Genomic DNA, 22,615 nt, shown 5'->3' with positions numbered 1-22,615 from the left:
TTGCTGCCTATGTGTTAGAGATCTTCTAAGAAAACAGTCATTTATATTTATTTGATTATTCGAAATCTACGGCCTTTGGAATTTAAAAATCACTAAACTATCCCTATTGATCTTACAAGCAATTCAATCTCATCTGTAAAGAATTAAAATTTTATTCAAATTTTGTCCTGATTCAGAGAAGTACTTAAGTAAGAGCTCAGTTTAGGAACAGTGATAGTGTCTCAAAAATAACCTGTTGAGCAACATGCTTTAGCACTGCTTCTGAACCAGGCTCATATTAATCATGCACGTAAGCACAATTTGAGCCCAGGTTTCCAGAAGCAAAAAGACTCTCCAAATCAGTGTTACAAACAGTGGTCTTCTTGGCTGAAAATAAATCGCTACGCTAGAAGTGATGGATATGCAAGGAACTACATTCCAAAAATTTTATCTTGATGATTGAAAACACTGAAATGAGCACACAAGACCATAAATTACTATGGCACTTCATAGTACAGCTCACTCAAGTTCTGTTTAGCACTTGCTATGTCATAAATGGCAAATCCCATTTTAGAAATGCCTTTTTCCAGCTTTGTATATAGCCCTATCCAAGCCTTGTTAGGCCTCACTGCCAAGGAATATCTAAGTCTCTACAGGCTGGAACATAATAATCTTATAGCAGCATCCTGGGTGGCATTACCTGCTTGCACACACACACTAATCTTTTATCTAAACAGCACCAATCAACAAGCTTGTAGCAACTGTAGCCTTAGGCACACAGTGGACTGAGGTGTTGCAGCAGAAAATTGTAACTGGTAGAGTTCAAGGTCACACAGCAATTGTTCTCCCTTGAAAAAGCAACATCAGGCGGCCAAGAGATTGTTTAAATCAAAACATAGATGTGTATTGCCTTGGAATTTAGACACAGACAATGATGATTTCTTTAAGGGCCTGATCTGGTGATGAAAAACAAATAAAACAAGAAAAAATACCCACATTGACTTCAATAGGTTTTGAATCATGTGTCAACACACATTTCTTAGCTCTCGGAAATTAGTCAATCCTTCTTTAAAAATATGAAAAGAGAAAGAAATTAGCATTTGCCTCCATAATTTCATTGTGTGAGGAATTAAGTACAAATAATTAAAATTAATATTTAAATATAAGTTGCCTGCTTGCAGCTAATAATAAAACTTGACCTTTATGATCTTTCATTCAGCATTCTCCAAGGGCATTAAGCATAACTGAGCTACAGAGTCTCAGTGAAAAATAAGGCACTGAGGCACTGATAGCCCATTGTACAGAGAAGTAGAGAAGTCAAATTAGAGCATCTCTAAAAGCAATGGGTTTTCAGCACCTTTGCGGCCTAGGCCACAAAGTAACTCATTTAACTTCACACAGCAAATTACTGAAACAACTGAGAAGAGACAATCTTAAAATAGAGAGGATACAGTGTTCACTGGCCTCACCAGAGGTAAAGGACACAGGGTTCAAAATGCTGGTAAGCAGATGCACTACATTCCCAGAGATTCCCATCACTTGTAAAGGTGAAGCTGAATTAACAATCATTAGGCGTTTCATAAACTTTCTTTAGTATAAAGAGGAACAAATAACTCCACAACAGAGATCAAGGCATGACAGAAGGTGTTTTATAAGCTTATATACTCAGTGAAATCTCCATCCTCTGTGTCTTTCAGACTTCTTTGACACTAAGTAAAATCCACTACTTACTCTGCCCACTGTGCTTTACTTTTCCTCCTTTAAATAATCTTGAAAAACAGGATTTTTCTTCTAAATCTATTTGAATTATACAATTACTAGAAGTCAGGTATGAAATACATTTTTAGACAACTTTCTGTTTTTAAACTGTTAATGAATGTGGAGCTGTTTATGAGTCACGGTCCTTCACAAAGTAAAAAAGGGCATATTTTTACCACTTGATTTTTGAGTAGTAACTGTTTTGCCTATTCAAAAAGGTGAGAAACTGAGACTTGGAGAGTTGAAGCCAAGGGCAGGAATCTGAGAATTTTGATGTTGGCTCATGTTTCAGCCACTACTGCACATTTGTTCCTGTTGGCTTTACAGATTTATACTGCGGGTGAGCAATTACTTTAAGTATGTGTCAAATTGCTAAGATCAGGAGTAGCACCATTGATTTACAGTACAAAACCACCGCAATTAACTGTGCAAGATTATAAAATCTAATGTGCTTAGCTTGGAGTACACACCGAGACGGATTTACCAGAATAGGGACATCAGTATGCAACAGTACAGTCCTGTCAGTGTGGGCAGAGCTTTGCTGACAAAACCGTGCTTTACACAGGACTTCTGCTGCCATGTGTCTGTCAGTCAGGGGCCTTGAATTTTCACATCCCTGACCTATGCAGGTGGTGTCAATGACACAGATGCGGCCTAAATGTGTTGTAGAATTGTCCTGAGCTTTAGTTGTGTTTTCTTCTGGCATAGCATGCTGAGTGAGCAAGTGTTGGTCCTTGTGGCTAAATTGATGGAAATGTGGATGAAATCTCAAGCTCTCCTGTAGCTGCTTGGTTGCCTTTGTGACCCTGAGTAAATTAGTTTCCATATGCCCCACTGCCCTTTTTGTAAAACAGAGACAATGGCACTTCCAAATACAATATGAAGAGATTGTGAAAATAAGTATACTAGAGACAATTAAATCTTCAGAACAGTCAGTGCCTGACCCACTACTACAGAGATAATTTAGGGATGTGAAGCCTTTTGAAAGGACAAATATACTTGTGGAAAAAGACTTGATTTTAAGTGAAGACGCTTGATCTGTAATTTGTGTAAGTGAATTTTTTTTCTAAGTTAAACAACTCATAACCAGTACCACTCAGCAGACCATATGAACTGAGAAATAAACTCCTACAGCATTCCCATCAACACACAATGGACTCATCAATAGAGCTAATGCTAAAAGCTTAGTGTTAAGCCAATTTTAAAATGTTTCTTTTCAAATAATTTTGGCCAGTTGTATAATCTATATTTGGTTGGGGTAAGGGGGAGATGAGGGAAAGGTCTCAGTGACCAGCTCAGATAATATACTTATGAAGCTATCTCTGGAATTCTTACGTTGGTACCTATGACACTATCAAATTCATTGGAAAGAGTTTATCGCAAAGTTAAATGTCAGCAGCTGCAAGCCTTTAAATGGAACATACTTCAGCTCCTGGGCAATGGCAGCGATCTGTTCCACCCTGTCCTGGTGAGCAGCCAAATCGCTCTCAAAAGCTTCATGTTTCCTTAACATAGCGCGGACTTCTGTCAGAGTAGCAGATTCATAGTCCTTCTGAAGTAAGATCTGCTCTTTGCCTGAAAGAGGAAATTAAAACACTAGTATTTTTTTTTACTAATTTGTTGGTTAGAACAATTGCAAATTTAGTCAACTTTTTCAGCCGACTCATTGTGAAGATCATATGTATGAGATGAAGTCCCACCCTCATTGAAATCAGTAGCAAAGTGTCAGCACAACAGTCTTAATTAGAACTATATCTTTTTAAAGGTTTATCAGTAATTCCTTGATTCTTGCATAGGCTGTTTATACTGGTCTAAAATAGTATTACATTGCTTGAGAAACTGGCATAAAAATGGTATATCGGCAAAAAACTGAGGCTATAAACTATTGCAGTAATTCTTTTGTAGTGTAAAGTAATGAAACCAGAAATCACACTGCCATGCTCAGCTTCACTGTTAGTAAAGATCTATTATTCTTTTTCATGTTCTGCCTTGAATTCATTATTCATTCCAGCACTTCCAAAATAAATAATAATTTAAAAAAACAAACAAACATTGAGACATGTGACTGTCTTTCGTGTCAAACACTGAATTTTAAGTGGAAAATACCAACCGATTTACGAAGGGCTAGGGAAGCAAAGAAGTCAGAAACTGAAATATTACTCTTCAGTAGCTCCTATGTTGGACAAGTGAATCTATACAGACATTCCCTATAACTGCAGCTCACCACATGGCATTACACAGCTCTGTGAATTTTACAGCCGGAAGGGACTATTGTCTCACTTGCTGTGTACCAGCTTATGTTAAGTTTTTACTGTATAACAGCCATAACGTGTCACCATGAGCAGTTTATGCTGAGAAAATAGGCTCTAAGGGCTGATAAACACTGTAGATTCCCTTCTAGTATCTGCTTGGCAGCCATTTACAGCCTTGTGTGCTTCCAGCGACTATGTTATGGGATAGACTCTGTTTTACTTTCACCATGTGAAAAGAGTCTAGCTGGAAAAAGCCAGAAGCATAGCAGAAGCAGGAAGACTGTTATCAGGGCAAACAACAGGATGATAGAGTAGATCTATGTTTAATGGTCTCCAACAAACTTGTGTGCCTTGGTACAGTCCTACAGATGTTACAACTATAGGTAAGGTTAGGTTACCATTAAAAATCACAACTATAAATGAGATGTAATCCAGGGTATGGAGCGAAGCAGAGATGAGTCCATTATCATGTAGTTTATGTGGACTATTCAAAACATCATGTTGGCCAAATGATAATCAACTCAGAATAAGTCTATTAATGATTTCACACTTAACCAGTGGTGTCACTACATTCCTGGTTGGATTGCTGGTGTATAGGAATGCATTAGCAGTAATGGCTTCCATTCAACTGCTGAATTTTCCCACTAAGTTTGACCCACTACTTCAAGAGTACAATTTTTACAGTTACATTTCATTAGCAACATGCCTACAAAAGTTAGGATCAAGACTATAGTCAACAAAGCCTGCAATTTTATCTGTTATTATTTTAGGTTTCTGAAACTGTCCAAACTACTTATGAGTGAGTTTCTGGCTCACAAATATTGAGCACTGACGGTTCAACCTCGAACATTAAAACACTGAAAATGTTAAAGCCATCTCTGCTCACCATATGCCCACTGTTCATGAGTGGAAGCCTTCTGCCTGAACTTCTCCGCCAAGTGTTCAAGTCTTTCCAGTCTTCGTATTTCATTCAGCAGCCACTCTTCATAGCCCTTCTCAGCTTGTTCAAGTCTCTGCCAAGCGCCGGCAATATCCTGTGAAGAGGATACATGGGAGAGAGGGGATGAAAGTATAATCTCTTTTTATCCAAATTTGCAGATTTCTGATTCATTCACAATTTTGCTCCAAAAAGAGAAGGTTTTATGTTCAGTTTTTGTAAAATCACAGAATCATAGAAAATATTGTCAGGCAGTTCAGGAAGTCTTGTAGTCCAGACATTTGCTCCTAATAGTGTATCCTACTCAGGTGGGCTCATGAAAGGAATCCCTATACAAATGGCTTCCAAGTAAAGCTACACATTTAGGGTCTTCACAATATATTAGAATCATAATTGTTTTGGTTGGAAAAGACCTTTAAGATCATTGAGTCCAACCATTAACATAGCACTGCTAAGTCCTTCTGTGCTTTTACCTCCCATTTTACAATGTGCATGTTCCATTATGATGTAACGATCTTTTACGAAAAAAATTGCTTTGCTCTTGGAAGCTGACAATAGCAAAATGTATTAGTGTCAAGAGAATCTGGTGTGTTTTATCTGGAATACAAACTCATTTCACTTTCTGTGGTACACAAAGTTTTGTGAGCTTCCTCAGAAACTCAAAGGCAGTAGGAAACTGAAGTGACAAGCCCCTTATTTTCTGCATAGGGGAGCGGACAATGGCCCTCTTCAGATAGTGCAATCATCTGTTTATTAAATCTTAGCAATCAAAAACACAATGAAAGAACAGAGCAGGTTTGCTATATTCCACAGGAAATGTTTTGACCCACAGTCAACTCTCAATGCTTATCAGCAGGTGAGAATTCTTGGTACTGACTATGCTTATCATCACAGACATAAGAAAAAACAAAATTTAATTTTAAAAAGTAGGAAAAGAACCCATAAATATATTTTGAGCAATGTCTGTTTCTGTAAATCTGATGACCAAACTGTTAGTGAAACCACTGTGAGTTTTGCTTAAATAAACAATATTTGGCTTCACTGATAAAGAAGTACTGATAACCCTCACCAAAAAAAAGTTCTGTATCGTTTCATGTCTCAAGACAATTTGCACTTGGGGAAAGCCTTTAAAGAGGCAGAAGCACGCTTAAGAGAAAGCAAGATTCTAGAATGAAAGGAAACGTCTAAAAAGAGTGGTTTGATATTGATAAAGTGCAAGAAACTGAAGTTTCTGAGAATGACTTAATATGGCATTTCAATCTCTCATGTTGAAATTTTTGTGAGAATGTTGATAAAAAGGAGAACAGAATATTGATGCCGCCTTTACTTACTGAAACCATTTTTCCCTCTGACGGCATGAAAGCTGGCCGATTGCTGATCCTCAGTTTTGTCTGCAGGGTGTTGAAATTGATCTCCAGTTGACATTTCTCTTGGACTTTGGGAGGTTTGTGTTTGCGGCGGTAGTCCCGGAAATCCTCTAATTTCTTCTGCATAGCCTGCATTGTTTTTTCTGGGGTCCTGTTTTCCAGCCAAGGAATTGTCCGGCGAATCCATTCTAAAAGCTTTCAAACCAACACAAACAATTGAAATAAAAGCAATGGAAAAGCAACCAAAAAAAGATCATATTGAATGCACATATCCTAATCAAGTTTGTTCCTTTAATATTAATAAATTAAGTTGGTGTCAGGACTTTAATGGCAAGTAAGCACAGGATTTTCAAAGCTGAACAATACTTTTTTACTAATTTGCCCTGGTACTCTACATATTTGTAGAAATACTTTTATTTTCAGAAAGACAAAAACATATGTAAGGTGTCTCTAGCTAATTACTCAGATACCCAGTTACCCAAAATAACTTGCCACTTTCAGAAGTGTTGGTCTTTATGTCTTAAATAGTCATAGTTATGAGATCAGAACAGACAACAGCCAAATAACTCAGGTCATATAAAATTCTTCACTCAGAAGTCCGTTAGTGCCAATGTAGCACTGCTGTCTTTGCATCCATCATCTTGGTATGTTTTTGCAGGTCAAAGGATATTGGGAGCTCTCACTTGTGCGCTATACATCTGTAGTCCTGACTTAACAAGTTTGACATTTACCAAGAAAGGACAGGAGGAGCACAATGTGCCCCCTTCATTCATTCATTTGCTGCCTGTGTTCACAGGTGCACTGTAAACACTGTGAGAGACCCTGTCCAGGTGTGCTTTGCAGAACACAAATCCAGTGGGGCTTGGAGTGACAGGATCTTGTATGTTCCACATGTGGTCAAGGATGGCTGTCGTTGGAGATTACAGAGACAGCAAGTCTGGTTTTGGGACAGACCGATGACAGTCCTCAAAACACTCTTTTTGGCACATTAATGAGACTGAGTGGCTTGCTGGAGGTCACACAGGAAGTCTGTGGCAAAGGAGTCACCTGAAATCTGACGTCTTGGGCAACTGAGCTTTGTACCCTACCACTGTGAGATTTACCTTCACTTTGCTGTCTTGCAGACAGTGCACAAATCTTTCAGCTTTCAATATTTCATTAACATAATTATTGCTACATAAAAGATACAGCTGTCTTTACCTCACTTGCTAGTCTCTCATACTCTTCCATCAATCTCTCATTTTCTTGATTCACAGCAAGCACCTTACAGATCCGGTTAGCTGCAGTCTCAGCCTGTAAAAAACAGCACATAAACAGGACATATTCATAAACACATTCTGAGAAAGGTACAAGCTTGGAGAAAGAGACAGAATGTGGCCGTGGCAAACAAAAATCACATTGTTTTACAGTTGTTGATTTGTGCTCCTAGATTACTTAGATACATATTTACCCTCCTTTTGTAGTCATAGATTCCAATGGCCCGAATAAGGCACAGATCAGCACAGAAGTCACCTTGCTGTACAATGAAGCTTTATTATACAAGAGGGCATTCCACACTGCCATTATGGTTGTCTAATAAACCATCTATTTTCAAAGAAGTCTTAGGACATTCTTAAAGTTATCCTATTAGGTTAATTTTTTGAAATCACACCAAAAAAGTATTAGATTTGTTAGCCATACTGGAAAGACACCCATGTGATTCAGGAGTCCCAGACTACTCTATATCTGCACATCATAGATACATATACCCTCGAGAGTATATACAGCTCAACCACTGACATAAAATCTTTCCATGCTTCCTGACAAATGTATTTGTGAAGGCACTGTATAGCTCTGCCATATTTAAAATTTACACTAAAATTTACTTTCATACAAATGTGAGTCTGAAGTATATCTAATCAAATAAATACCTGTGCAGACTCCTGTGTTAGAGTAGTTGGAATCCCCCTTTTGCATGAAGAGCAAAACCTTCATACCCAGAGACAAGAGGGTGCAACAGCATAGCTGTGCTGTGATAAGGTGTAGGGGTTCTACTAGACAGGACGGGAAATTAAATCCTGAGGATGAAGGAAAAATATCAGCTACTTGAAGGGTTCTTTATTATTTTTTTTCACATAAGTTGGCTTATGTCCATTTGTAGGCTAGAAATGTATGAAGCAGAACAGTGGGAAATGCCACATTTCTAAGTGATAATCCCACCTTTTGTGACCAATCTGTTGCTGATGTTCTTGACTCTTATATTAGTACTTTGATCCATGAATCATTTCATTGGCTTGAGTGGGAACCAGGCACAAATACTGCATTGGGTGTCTCCTGTGCCTTTCTGCATCCTCATGTATCTTTGAAAATCTAGCCCTAAATTACTACTCAGCATGAGTAAGTCTAGAATAGTCTCAATCTCCAAAAGTCAAACATTGTTTTATGCAGCACACACATAACATGTTGATGTAGCAAAAAACAACTCCATTTCACAGTACCTTCAAATACAGCTTTTCTGAGAATCTTTATAATAACCAAATAAAGACCCAACATTAGAAACAAGAATGTCCATTGGAGTTTAAGAAGTTCAACTTGCTACACAACATTTCACTAAAACAGGTTCAAGTGTTGGTTAAAAACAAGTATTAGTGCTCAAGTAATACTTGCAGTTGTTAAATTAAGATGACAATGTACTAGATTAGTTTTCTTTTAATAAACTAGTGGAAATGTGAGGCAACCAATCAAAACCAAAGCAACCTGAAGGGACAGTTGAGTAATACCTGCTCTGCTCCAGCAAAAGCATGGTAGAAGCAGGACACATATGTCATGATAGCTCTCTCATCAGGTTTGGGAGTGTTCACAATATCTACAAGAGGGTGGGGAGAAATGAAAACAAAACAAAAAAAGAATCGAGGAGTAGAAAACAGGATGAATTAATAAAAGTACAACATAGTGTCATTCTGATTGTTTTCTTTTCCATAGCTCTGTACTATAGAAACTCTACAAAGCTGTAATAAATTTAGCGTTACATTGGTGGGCGTTGACAGAATAAAATATACACTAGAAATTCAACATAAGCTCTTATAAAGAGGTGGATTAATTTTTTTAATAGGCTTGATCCTGCAGTGTTGCACAGGGGGAGTGACCTTAATTTTACCAGAACTGTCTGCTCAAGAACTGGCACACATCTCTCTGGTGACTTAGATTGTGGAGGTCTTTTGACTGACATTTTGATCTGGGAGGTGTTCTCTCAAAGTTGCTTGTGGACTAGCATTATAGCCTTAGCATTATATATCACTATTCTTTATACTTCTAATACCTGATTTTCCTTCTTTTCATCAGGACATGATTCCAGAGCTTTTCTGAGATGTTTCTGTGTCTACTTTGCATAACAGCAACATCTTATGTTGCTGTTTGTACTTACCATGAAGCACTTAACATTTTAAGAACAATCCTGAAAGCATAAGAAAAGGGTTTACTTTCTGGGCATCTGTTATGATGATTTTGACATCTCTGTAGCAGGAATAATATCCAGCAGAGACAAAAATGATAGCATTCTGCTACTGAAATTGTTTTTACACTCTATTTTCATCTGGCATTTTTAAAAATGCTTCAAATGAATGCACACAAGTTCAATTAAAGAGAATAATGTTCTCTATCCCCTTCGGTGACCAGCTGTCAAAAACCTACTGGATATTATTAGCAAATATACAGAAAGATGAGACAGGAAGGCTTACAAATGGATAGACTACTACTGGCTCTACAGAGACAGTGGCTCACAGAGAAAATCAGGCAACAGGAAATGTGCTCAGCTCTAAGATGCTGTCCTAGTAGCTAGTGAGGAAAAGATCAGAAGAGGAAAAACTGCTGAAAGAAACAAGACAGAAGGTGAAGGATGAGATCTGATCCATCTTCTACAATCTCACCTTCTGAGCACCAGCAAATGCATGGTAGTAACAGGAAACATAAGTCATAATGGCTCTTTCATCAGGTCTGGCAGTATTTACTACATCTGTGTAGAGAGAAGAAGGTTAACTGCTCAGAAATTCTCACAAGGTCCTTCCATCAGATTATGCTGATAATGCCACCTCAGTGCTGCAAGTATTCAAAATAAATACAACATTACTCAGATTGCATCTGTTTACTGATATCAGTACAAAGCTACCTAAGCTTTAGGAATCAGTAAATGGAAAAGATATAACTCTCCCTGAAATGGCAAAATATCTGAAGGCTGAGATGGTACAGAAGGATATTGCTGCCTTCTGGTTTGTGGAAACTTCCAAGCAGATGGCATGGCTTACAGATCTACTGGGCTCAGCTTCACTGTCGCTCCAAACCAACTTCATCTAAATCACTAGAATTATTCCAGAATTAAGCACAGCCACTGACAGTCACAAAATAGGAATGTGTACAGTGTATATTAGCACAGGGTCCCTGTGACTGGCAGCATATTGATATATATTGGAAACCTGTAGGACTCCTGCACTCCTGTGCTAAGAAAAGCTTGGATAGCAACAGCTTTGTAATCCCCGCACCAGTCTGTCATTTTAGTTAACAGCATAAATTAAAGAAGAGTTTGGCTTGGGTGGCTGATAGCTTTGTCCCTATTATGCCAGAAAAGAGTAAAAGTATAGAGAGGGTGTAATCAAGGTATGTCTACATTGGTAAAAATGGACCTTTTCAATACTTAACAAAGAAAGGCAGAAACATATGGTTTTACACCAATTACGGCTGAGTGATGAATGATGCTAGTGCAAGTTGCAAGGATTCCTGCCAATGTATGGAGTGGGAAGATACTGATGTGAAAAGACCCAGGAATGAGGTGACGATTTCTAATATTAACAGTGAGATTTCTAAGTTCAGGACCAATGTATTTACTGGTTTTGCATCTACTTCACACAGTTGTGAACAAAACTTAGCAAAGTTTCCACTGAGAACACAGTGGAAATAAAGAGAGTAAAAAGTGATGGTGAATACTTCGATGATGTTAGAAGAAGCACAGTTTCAATTCCCCGCCCCTGCCAAGAAGAAGAATAGTAAGATAAGGGCTAGAATGTGCAGAAAATTGGGTGAGGAAAAATAAAGTTTCTTACATTGTATGTGAAGATAAAAAATAAAGAACAGAGAATGACAGCAGGAGCTGTTCAATGGTAAGGTGGTAGCACTTCTGTTTATTCCTTGCACAGTATTTCAGAGCAAAATAATTAAGTGGTGCTTGAATAAGGAAATGCAAGTTAAAAAAAATGAAAAAGAATAGTTTTGAATCATGAAGATGAAACAAAGAAACATCTTCAATGAAGAAGTTACAACCTGGATTTTCCAAATCATCTTGTATTGGCCTAACCTTCCTACCAAAGACTTCAAGGGGAGCAGAAACAGTGAGTTTGAGTGCTCTGGATAATTTCTGTGTTATCACTACTCTACTGACAAGCCACCAGCATAGAGTCTGCATACTTGGAGAAGAATGCTTTGAACCAGTGTAGGCAAATTCTAGTATTTTGGCACCATATTTGCCTGGAATACAAAAGTTTGGTTATCTTGAAGAAATTTGGGAAACTTTAATATCTATTTCCTTGTCATTGTCAACAAACTCTAAAGATTATTGGAGAAACCAAACATGAAGCTATTTGTTAAAACTGTCACTGCAAAAGGTTTACAATTACAATAATGATAATAATAATGATGATGATAATAATAATAATAATGCTTCCCTCAACATAGCTCTTTCTCATAGGAGGCATGTTAGTACATTTTGAAAGTTCTGTACTTTTATATCTGGCCCTCTCACTTAAACTTTTTAAAGGGTGAATATGCTTTTGCTTTAAGCTGCTAATAGTTGTATTTCCCCTTATTAGACTTAGATTTCGATTTCTTAAAGGCAAGGATTATCTTTTGATCCTGCATTTTACCTCAGTTATCATAGTGGGGCCATATGCTCAGATTAGGGTTCAAAGTGCTATAATAATATAAATAATAACAAACAAGAAGGAATGAAACAAAAAGTTAGTGAAATTATCCAATACATTTGCAACAAGAAGGAAAACCTTGAAAACAAAGCAGGTTGCTCTGTTGTGATTCATGGCAAAGTAACATTGAAAATTTGCTACATACAAAACAAGTTTTACTGTCTCCTGCTTGTGAGTAACGCAAACTTCAGTAAGATATAACTCACCTTCTGCATCCAACATCTTAGGAATATCCAAATGCTTTTCAGCAATTTCCATGGCAAGGTTGATATTTCCTATGGGATCATCCTGCATTAAAGAAGAAAATACAACTAGTCAAATATAGAAGTTTTTCCTTGAAGCAAGACTACAGTAGGTATACTAGAACTTACTCTGTTTTTCCAAACTGTAAACGGGAGTGACAACTATTGTTCTTCAAAAAGCAGAGTATAGGTTTGTGAAATTTTGGTCTATGTGCTGCTGTACTTTCAAAAGAAAATATGAATAAGCTATTATGTACCATTATGACTCTGCTGCAAATAAATTCTGGATGGGAACATAGATAATGTATGCAGTGTACACTCATAATTTTGAGCTAATTTGGAATGAAGTACAGCCAAGGCCACTGGTCCAGTAGGCTATGCTAGATCGTTCATGACAAAATTAGTCCTGCATGTTTTTATACCTAATATACGCTATATTACAGTGATATATATTGAGTTCTCTGTTGGTCACATGCATGCGTGAGAAGAAGCAAGAACAGACAGAACAGTTCTCCGGAAGGAGCAATGCTTCCCAGTTTTGGACAGACAAATCTGTAACACCTCTATAAATTTAATTTTAGAGCTGTGAAAATTTGAGACCTTTCTTTGGTTTTGAGATTTTGTCTTGGTTTCTGAAGGGAAAAGAAAGGAAGCAGTAAACACAGTTCCGATAAACAGCACGCATTTTATGTCTTGCTCTACATATAGCTATTGTTGACAATGGAAGAATGTGTCAGATTAGGGTTGTTCTTAAAAGCAGCCTTCCTGTATCAGCTTGGAGTGAAACCCAAGCTGATACACCCTATGTAAAAAGGCAGTTCATGCCGCTAAGGCTATAATTAATTTCACATATTCACAAACTGCTAAATGATCATAGCCACTCTGAACAATGCCAATGTTTATAGAGAGAGGTTGGGAAAATAGGACACAGAAGAGCAAAGTTAGAGATGCTGGTGGACACTGAAAAAATGTTAACAGGTTTTCTGGAGGGAATTGCCAAGGCTTCCATTTGAATACAGATACTTCCTGTAAAGGGATCTAGTCTCGAATATGCTTCTTTTGTTATTTTGAAATTAATTTAGTAAGATTATTACTATGGAATCACAGCAGTTATTTAAGTTTCACAGAAGTCCATTCCTCATGCACATACATATGCCAGGTATCGTAAGTAGTAACGTCCATGGCACGTCGTTCTATGAACATATCGTACTAGACAGCCTTTCCTGCTGCATGTTCAATAAAATGTGTTATGAAGAAGAGTTTATATTTTGAAACCTAACAATTCAGGTATAATAGAATACAAAGTCTCTAATCATAAGTTCTCACTCTATCATCATTTAGCAGTTTTGTGCATCATTGACATTCAGAGAAACTTAAAATGTGTACAATATTTAAAACCCATTAACTTATTTTTGCTATTACACTAGACACCATGTGTAATACAACATTTAGTAAATGTGTATAGAAAAACTCTTACTGAAATTAAATAGGACAAAAATACACTAAATCTAAGTGAGACTTATTGACTAGGTTAAAATACTGCATATGGATGAATGATGAGCATCTCCTATTTGTGTGCTTGGTACTAAGCCCATGAATAAATAGTGCCTCACTGGTAAAGGATTTGTTTAAAATCTCAGCAACTCTGTGAATAATTGGAGGAGATCCCCATCACCCATCCTTTTAAACAAAACTGCAAGGCACAGTAACTAAAAATCTCTGCTACAGCTAAACAAATACCTCATCTAACTTGTCATAGTCAAGAAGATCAGGCCTGTGTCTATGGATAAGGGCGTTGAAAGCAAGGCCGTCTTTCCAGCTACAAGTTCACACAAAACACATCAGTGAAAAAAGGAAAAGACAGCATGCAAGAGATAAGAAACGAGGAAACAAGACACCAGGACAGCTGTTAATGTAACCAAATTGAGCAGTCAGTCAAACACAGCCAGGATAGAAAAGCAAGATCTATTTTAGGATTTTTATGCATGTGCTTTATGTGCCACAGCTCAGCCTCAGTTTGAAACCTGACCTGTTCTTATTTTGGAAACCTCTAAGAGGGAAATAGTAATGCTGAAGCAGATCTGCTTATGTTCTGTCCCTTTTTCTTAGGACTCATATATAGGATGGTTATACTGTGAAGTTTTTTAGTACTGTGTACACTTTTGAAAGCACAAACTCAATGAAATCAACTTTCTGCTTGTGCAATGCTTAAGCACATGTACACAGACACAGGTATCTTAGTCATCCATGAATCTGTTTATCCACAGGAAAGGTTGTATACAGAATTTGAGAACAAGCTCATTTTGATAGCTAGTATTTTTCCCTTTGGTTCATATCTGCAGTTGTCTAAAGAACTGCCTAAATTAAAATCTTATGTGGAGTAAGTTTATTTCATTTTAATCACTGCATACTTTGGGGACCTCATCGTAAATTTAACATATATATAAAGTAGTCTGAGTTTCCAAATAATTTCATTTCATCCATTCATTCATTCACTCATCTTTTTTTTTGTCAAAGGCTTTCTGATAACAGCTGATTCCACTAGTAAGATCCATTTGTAATGGAAGGACATAGAATGGGAAATATAGTCTGTGATTCACCAGTCTCTCTCATCAATGAAAAGTTGTGCTCAACAAATTAAAACAATGTTTTAATGTAATGTAACAAACAATGTTTTCTGTTTTACTGGTGTTTACATGAGCCCTCAAGATCCATTCATTCCAGAGAGCAGAAAAAGGTACATATGTATTGAGAGCTAATGTGAAATGATAACATTTCACTTTCTTTCTAGATTTTATTCTCCAGTAATGGTACCAAGAAATTCTGACATTATTACTTGCTCCACATTCTTCCTTCTCAATCCAAAGTGGCTGGTATGTTTTAGAAAACATGCATTTTGCCATGAGTAGCACACTGTAATAAAATAGGTACTACCTAAGGAAGTTAGGGTATCAGTTTTGTTTCCACTTATCTGAAAGTATAGGCCAAAGTACAATCTAAGAATTGGGGAATATTTTCTATGTAAGACTAGTAACTTATTGCATACTCCTGATTACCAAGGGTAGTGTTTGTTCTAAGAAATGTCAGGATTAATCATTATCTCATTGTTTACTGCACTGCAGTCCACAGCCACTTACACCAGATACAAATCAGGATGGACGGTGGTGAATGGGGAATTCCAATGTAATTTCATTTAACATCCATATTGTGCAGGGGGAAAGACCTGATCAACTACATGGCAGCTGAGGACCAGATTTTTTACAATTAAATGCTGAAGTCATTGTAATGGGAAGAGAAGAAGGACACAGGAGAGTCATGAGGTCCTTTCTTCCATGTCAGTGTTTTTTATGAAGGGACCTTAGAAAGCCATTCAAAATTAGTATGCACTCCTCAGCTTGTCTTTTAGAAAACATGCTAAGCAAACCGGAAGTGAGCCAAATCACTGCAGGACAGCATGCTGTACCACCCAGACTGATGACCTTATTTAGCTTGGAGTAGTCAATAAGATCAGGTCGGTGTCTGTGGATAAGTGCACATAATCCAAGGCCATCTTTCCAGCTTTACAACAAAAAAATAGAACGGAAAAACATTAGTTAACAATGTCATGGCATTTTACAGTGTGGTCCTGGGTCAAGACTTAATATCAAGCAGGAACTTTCTTGTCAAATCCTGACATTGGCATTCTGTGCACCCTCATCCCTCTGAGCTTTTCTGTGACTTTACTCTTTTTCCTGTAGTACATATCTTACTCTAAAGTCCATACACACTTAAAGAATCCATAATACTTTCTAGGCAGTGTACGTTATAGGCAACAGTCCCTGATTTCAATTGCTCAGTTTGTGCAGTGTTCCAGGATAGTTCAGAGTACACATTCACCAATTAAAGTGCATAATGTCCTATTACACTTACAGTATGTTTGGGAAAAAAAAAAAAAGGCAAGTCTGCATTACTTGAATTTGCTGAAGCAATTGAATTTTTCTGTGTCAGTTATATCAGACAATTTAAATAGCTCAACCATATTGTGCTCATAGAAGTACAAATTCATAAATCAGCTTAGTTTATTCAAAACACTTCACACATATGACCGTTTTGATCTAAGCTTTGACACTTTAGTGTGACTTCAGGCCCACTACCTTTTGAGGCAAAAATAGGCAATGAATGGAGCCACAAATAGCATATATTTGGAAAGATTATGAGAGGTTCCTTTCAGCCAGAAGCAATTATTCTGAAAGCTACTTTATATAAAAATTTTATGCAATCACTGAGGCTGTGAGTTTGAGGTCTTACCCTGTGCAGCAACTATGCGATACTAAACATATTCTGACTATTAGAATCTCTTTCACTGAGATGTCTGGGTAGATCTTTCAAATAACAGAACTATCTCAAGTTAAAATGTAATACAATTAATCAGAATATACATACATTGTATAATATAAAATCATCGAGGAGGTAAAACTGAATCAAAATCAGCATCAAACTACAAAAACCTTATTTCCAAAAGGTATACACTAACATGGTTGGCTTGCCCATTGTAAAGCAGTTCTGTAAGAGCCGATGGACCCAACCATTAATCAAGGTACTTCCATTCAAGATATTTGCCCCATACCATGTAACAGAACAGCATATATATGTACAAACGCTAAGATTCTCATAATGTAATTTACAGTATACCTTGCATCCATACAAATCTCTACTGAAATATACCTCTATATATCCAAGGAAAGTAACACAACAAATTTCAGGTCTCTTAAAGGCACTACAGGGACTGTAAATCAAACAAATAATTTTTATCTGTGGATGCATGTGTGAACTGTATCTTCTCTATCACTACCTGTGGTTTAGGTGCTGTACATTAGGAACTAATTCAAAACACCAAAATGCTGTAATACAGAGCTCTTGTTGTAAGTACTATAAGGACCTCAGGGAAGGCAAGATCACATAGTAAAACAGTACAAATGGCAAGTCACATAATTTAATGAGGTGGGTTACTGACAGATCTGCAGGAACTAGCCCAGTGAAATCCCCAAACCAGGCAGCCTGCATATGGCCTGGAACTCCCTTCATAGCCCTTACTGAAAACACAGAGCCACACAACTGGAGCTTCACTAAATTCCCTGACTTAGGTAATGATGCTGGTTCTGAAAACAACCATGTTTAAAGTGCCGCTGCTGGGTACTGAGTCCATTTTTGGCTCCTTATTTATAGTTATGTTACAGAACAATAAAGACTGATTCATCATAATGAGATATTTGCATGCTCAACACATTGGTATTTTTGCCAAGAATAGCCTATACCTGCAGTGGCTCTCATTTGAAAGCAGTCATTTTCCAAGTCAGGACCTCTAATAACACAATGTGGTCATTCTGTATATAGCAGATATTTTTTTTTCTTTTAAATAGTAACTGTGGAAGTCACAGTAAATAATGCCAAAGGATAAACAAAATCAGACTCTGAAGACAGAGCATGAGAATCTGAAAAAAGTCTAGTTAACAGTGAAGAGTGAAACCCCCTGTCAAATATATATCAGCACAACTGTGGGGAAAAAAAATGACCTAACATATTTTAGATTGATTCTACCTCTTGAAATAATGGAAGTTTACCTAAGGTGGAAGTTCTGAATGTTCACATTTCTGTATGGAGCAGTTTTTCTTTGACACCACAGCAGCAGCCCTTCTTTGGCAGAGGTTTCTGTAAAAGACACCAGGGAGTAAAAAAGAAAAAAAAAAAAGAAGAAAAATGTAAAAAGCACTCAAGTAATTAATTTCTTGTCATCTTAAATGTAGTCAGCCACCTGAAACTGTTTGGCATAAGTCAATGATGTTTAATCCTATAACATACAAATGGATTAATGGTGCTCCATTAGAACACAGAAGTCAGCTCAACTGGCACAACTCAGACTAGAGTCTCAGCCTGCACAGTAATTCTGTGATACTAGAAGTTTAAGAAATTATATTGGTTGGACAGCAGAATGTAGATTTGAAGAAAAATACCCAATACAAATACAACAGAACTAGGCATAAAAGATTGTGTTGGTGCCTACATGAAATATGCCTGTAGTCTCCGTTCATTTGCTTACAGGGAGGTATAAATGCTGGGGAAATACCTTCATTATCTGAACCCTATGGGTATCTGAATGCCTAAGTGAAGGACAGAAAAGAACAAATAGACCATTAAGTCCACATTTAATGTCCCACAAATTATGGGCAGGACAGCATGCAGAGCTTGACTTGATTCTACTTTTGTTGAAAACTGACATTAGTTTCTAGAATTTTAGACTTTCCACACCACAGACTTGGTTTAAAGAGTATTGTAACTAAACCACGCTTTTTGGAGCCAGTGACCAAGTGAAAGTTAAGGAAAAAATTCTGAAGCAGTGGGGAGGAAGGGGTGGTAAAAAGAAGAGGGATATAATCAGATAATATTTGCAAAGAATGTAAGAAACGGACAGGACTAAAGAAGTATGTTGGAAATAGAACCACCATACAGGCGACAGCATAGTTTCAGGACACCGAAGCTCAGAAACACAGACATGTTTCTATCTCTACAACTGAGAGACAGGCCCAGAACTGTATTAGGAAGCTGGCTCAAGGTATTTGTCAGGATAAGGGGAATAATTACTTTTTCCCTCCAGAAATTGATTTTGTCACCAGCTAAGGAACTTGTACCATTTTCTGTGAAAAAATAATTCATTTTCAAAACACTCATCTCACTTGTGCACCATTCATATAACAATATCTTTATAAACAAATTTCCCGATTATTTAAGATAGTTACATTACTGTTACCTTCCACTGAAATATCCTGAATAGCGAAGCGAAGTATAATAGTCCAGATCATACCCAGTGTCATTTTCACATTGCCGTCAACAATTTCTACGGTGAAAAAAGAGATAGTAGTAGTATTTAGAATGTGTTTTCCAGTTTATCTTACTTCAGTAATATATATCTACAAATAATATATTGTATCTAATAAACCTGTTATATTTCTACCATAATTCTTTACACAGAGTTCATCTGGGTTCATTTTTCAACAAACTCATGTTTGTGCTACACTGGCAGTAGGACTTAAGATTACTGAGGTTAAGGTCACTTCAGCCTTTCCATGCTAAAAGGCTTCTCTCCAGGTAGTTGTAACTGTCTCAAATCTTTACATTTTAGCCTGACTTTTTCAGAGAGAGCCTGAGGGGAAATACTTATTTAAAGTTTGAAAAATATCAGCTTTACAGTTTTCAAATGCAAAGGAACTGAAAAAATATGGTCTTACTCCAAATTTTAAGAAACTACAGGACATTAACAATATAATTTTTTTAATAAAAGGATACTCAGAAATCCTCCTATGCTATTTAGACCTTTTTGAGACATTTACCTATAGTGCCAGCACAGCCTAGATACGAAGAGCAGCCCAAGATACACAGTGCCTCCTGAGACTGAGCTAAATAGCTTCCTGCAAAGCAGTTCAGATACATGGCCACAAGGTTGTCTGATCCAACACCTATGCACATTTATGTATCTTTAATACAAAATGGGATTTTTTGCCTCTGGGGTTCCAATTTCTTTCAAGACTGCTTGAGTCTACCAACAATACAGGGCACTAGGAACGTGCTTGCTCCAACCCTTCTCACACATACATGGGAGCCCCTTTCACAAGCTGAGTCAGAATCCAGTGCTCCTAGACTCCAATGTGAACACTGATACCGCTTAAATTTCTCAACACCAACAAATGTACTGCCAGACCACTTAAGTGTGGTAATAATGTTAAATCAATATGAAAACTGAGAGACTCAGAACACAGTAAAATTATAAGAAGGGTCTAGCATGGGAAGGAGAGAAGGTGGGACAAAGAGAAGGGAATTGCAGACTGCCTTCCTAGTCACCTTATAGCACCAGAGCAGTGAAGCAGGGAAGGCACCAGCTGCTCCCCAGCTTGAAAGTCACCTCCAGCCTTCCTCAAAAAGTGGAGCAGCTGTGGCTGCCTGAGCACCCACTGGTGTTCTGGGGAAGGAGCAGGAGGAATTTCCTCAATTTAACATTGAATGCCAACAGAAGTGCCAGCAGAAAGTACAGTCACCCTGCTACTTAAAAATTGCCTGAATCCAGGGGCAACTTTTACAGAACAAAGCAGCTGCTAGCTCCAAGACTTGAAATACATGTTAAATTGCAATAGTATGTAACACTAAACTATGGAATTAACAAATGTCATAGGAGATATGTCACCCATCACTAGTCTATACTTTCTTTGCTAGTGTGATAATCCAAGTTCATATAATGGCTACTTTTCCACTTTCCATTTGGGTTCTACACTGATTTTCCAGAATTCTTACCTCTTACCTTTGCCTGCCGTCCATGCACAATTATGGACTATTACTATCTTATTGGCACTGAAAGACCTCAAGTCTCTTCAAATCTCAAAGCTAAACTCTTTCAGCCAAAAAAGGCCAAATGGCAATTAGGGAATGCAGCTACTTCTCTCTCCTCCCCCCTCCTCAGCCTCATATTTCATTGTATTCTGATCAGATGTCTGATATGTATATACAGTATAGAAAAATGTATTCAAATGTAAAATAAATTAAACACTCAGAAGGTACTGCTGACTGTCAGGCAATCAGTTAATGGGTTTGCATAATCACTACATCATTGTGTTGATTTACATATCCATATGTACACACAGACAGAATGAAAAAGCAAGAGAGGGAATTTTCTATGTTGTGCCTCAGGAGAATTTTCAAGCAATTTGCCAGCTTTGGTTTCTCATTATCTACTGCTAACATAAAACAAAAAAAAACCACACATATAAAATACAAGGAAAAATATCTAAACAGAAGGAAAACAAAGTTGCTAAATGTTGAAAAGTATTGGTGACAAAAAAATTCTGATTCATTTCGATTGTTTTCTGGTATGGGCCAATATAAGACCTCATTATTTTCTTCACATTACCTGTTTGCTCTGGGAGGAATATAGTCCCTACACCTCACATACACAAAGCTACAGATTTCCAGGGAAAAAGGTCTTGCTGATGTATGAGGACAGGAAAGGAGAGAAGGGAAAGGGAAAGGGAAGAGGAAATAATAAAAACTGTCAGGGAAAAAGCTAAGCAAAGCAGTGTGGCAAGTTCCCAAAGGTTTAGTTTCAGGTTTTTTATTCTGCTTTGGCTTTTTTTTTTCTTCATTCTAATCCTCTTGTAGCAGATTCACAGATCATTTGGTCCTCCGTATTTCTCCCACTCCCCAGAAAAGCAATACACAAGTGTTTCCTATTAACAGGGTACTTGGTTCTCCATATCTCAGTTCATTTCATTCAGGATGCAATTACCTTGCAAATGGAGTTATTGCATGTCTTTAAAACTTAAGGGAAAACTTCTAACTCCTGGACTGTGAATGTCTTGTAAGGACTACTTTCACAGCTTTTGCTTGAGCTTCTTGACTCTCTCATCTCACTTCATCACCAATGGAGAGAAAGATTCTTCCACAAGACAGATCCAAGTAGCTAAATTAGGCTTCTGCTCAGCATCAAAGGCATCATCTCTATTCCCTTCATAGACAGCCCAAGGAAGTCAGCCTCAGAACAACAATGATGGCTTTAAAGAATATCCCTGGCACCTTCAAAACACTAAATTAAACTTTGTACTGATGTCCCACAGGAATCGCAGTTTAATCTTTGTTTTGAGGCCCCATTTTAAATGCCAGTTGGTCCTCTTGGGCTTACATGCTCTTCGCCACTCAGCATGTCAGATAATAAAACATGATCCTCAGCAGATTTAGACATAAAACTTTCACGCTTTGGAAATTAAAAACTATTCCAAGCATCCATATAACTCAAAGAATGCCAAAACAGATGGGTGCAGACAAGCCCACATGTCCCGTGCTTACTATGTGGGGTAGTTAGTTAAAGGGTTAAGGGCTTTGATAAACACAAGCTTGAGCAGCCTGTGCTCTGCCTCCTTGCTGGCATTCATTCCATCTTCATACTGTCATGACTGTTTAGTCAACAATGCTGAAAAATGCAACAAATTAAAAAAAAAAAAAAAAGAGGTGAATGTGTGTTAAAACCAGATCAGATTGCTGATCCAGTCTCCAGCATAGCTACAGAAACAGTTGTCAGCCCAAGTGGTAGGGTAGGGCTGTGTAGTGTAGGAGCAAG

At 37.5% G+C, this 22,615-nt stretch overlaps 1 protein-coding gene across 3 annotated transcripts in view; it reads right to left on the bottom strand.

Annotated features, from left to right (window-relative positions):
• ACTN2 (actinin alpha 2) overlaps positions 1-22,615 on the bottom strand; it is a gene marked incomplete at both ends in the record, with an annotated part of 68,040 nt that overhangs the window by 17,134 nt on the left and 28,291 nt on the right. For 2 of the 3 annotated variants that reach the window (XM_080341998.1, XM_080342000.1), the window contains 9 exons: positions 3,162-3,312; positions 4,876-5,023; positions 6,258-6,488; positions 7,494-7,586; positions 10,199-10,284; positions 12,445-12,526; positions 15,960-16,038; positions 18,081-18,168; positions 19,265-19,351. In XM_080341998.1, the coding sequence (XP_080198124.1) occupies positions 3,162-3,312; positions 4,876-5,023; positions 6,258-6,488; positions 7,494-7,586; positions 10,199-10,284; positions 12,445-12,526; positions 15,960-16,038; positions 18,081-18,168; positions 19,265-19,351 (1,045 nt within the window). Of the gene's footprint in view, positions 1-3,161; positions 3,313-4,875; positions 5,024-6,257; positions 6,489-7,493; positions 7,587-9,052; positions 9,139-10,198; positions 10,285-12,444; positions 12,527-15,959; positions 16,039-18,080; positions 18,169-19,264; positions 19,352-22,615 lie in introns of all 3 variants that reach the window. The other variant, XM_080341999.1, reaches the window with a different exon arrangement.

This window comes from Nesoenas mayeri, assembly GCF_963082525.1.
Source record: "Nesoenas mayeri genome assembly, chromosome: 3".
NCBI lineage: Eukaryota > Metazoa > Chordata > Aves > Columbiformes > Columbidae > Nesoenas > Nesoenas mayeri.
This window is presented reverse-complemented; position numbering and strand designations above follow the sequence as displayed.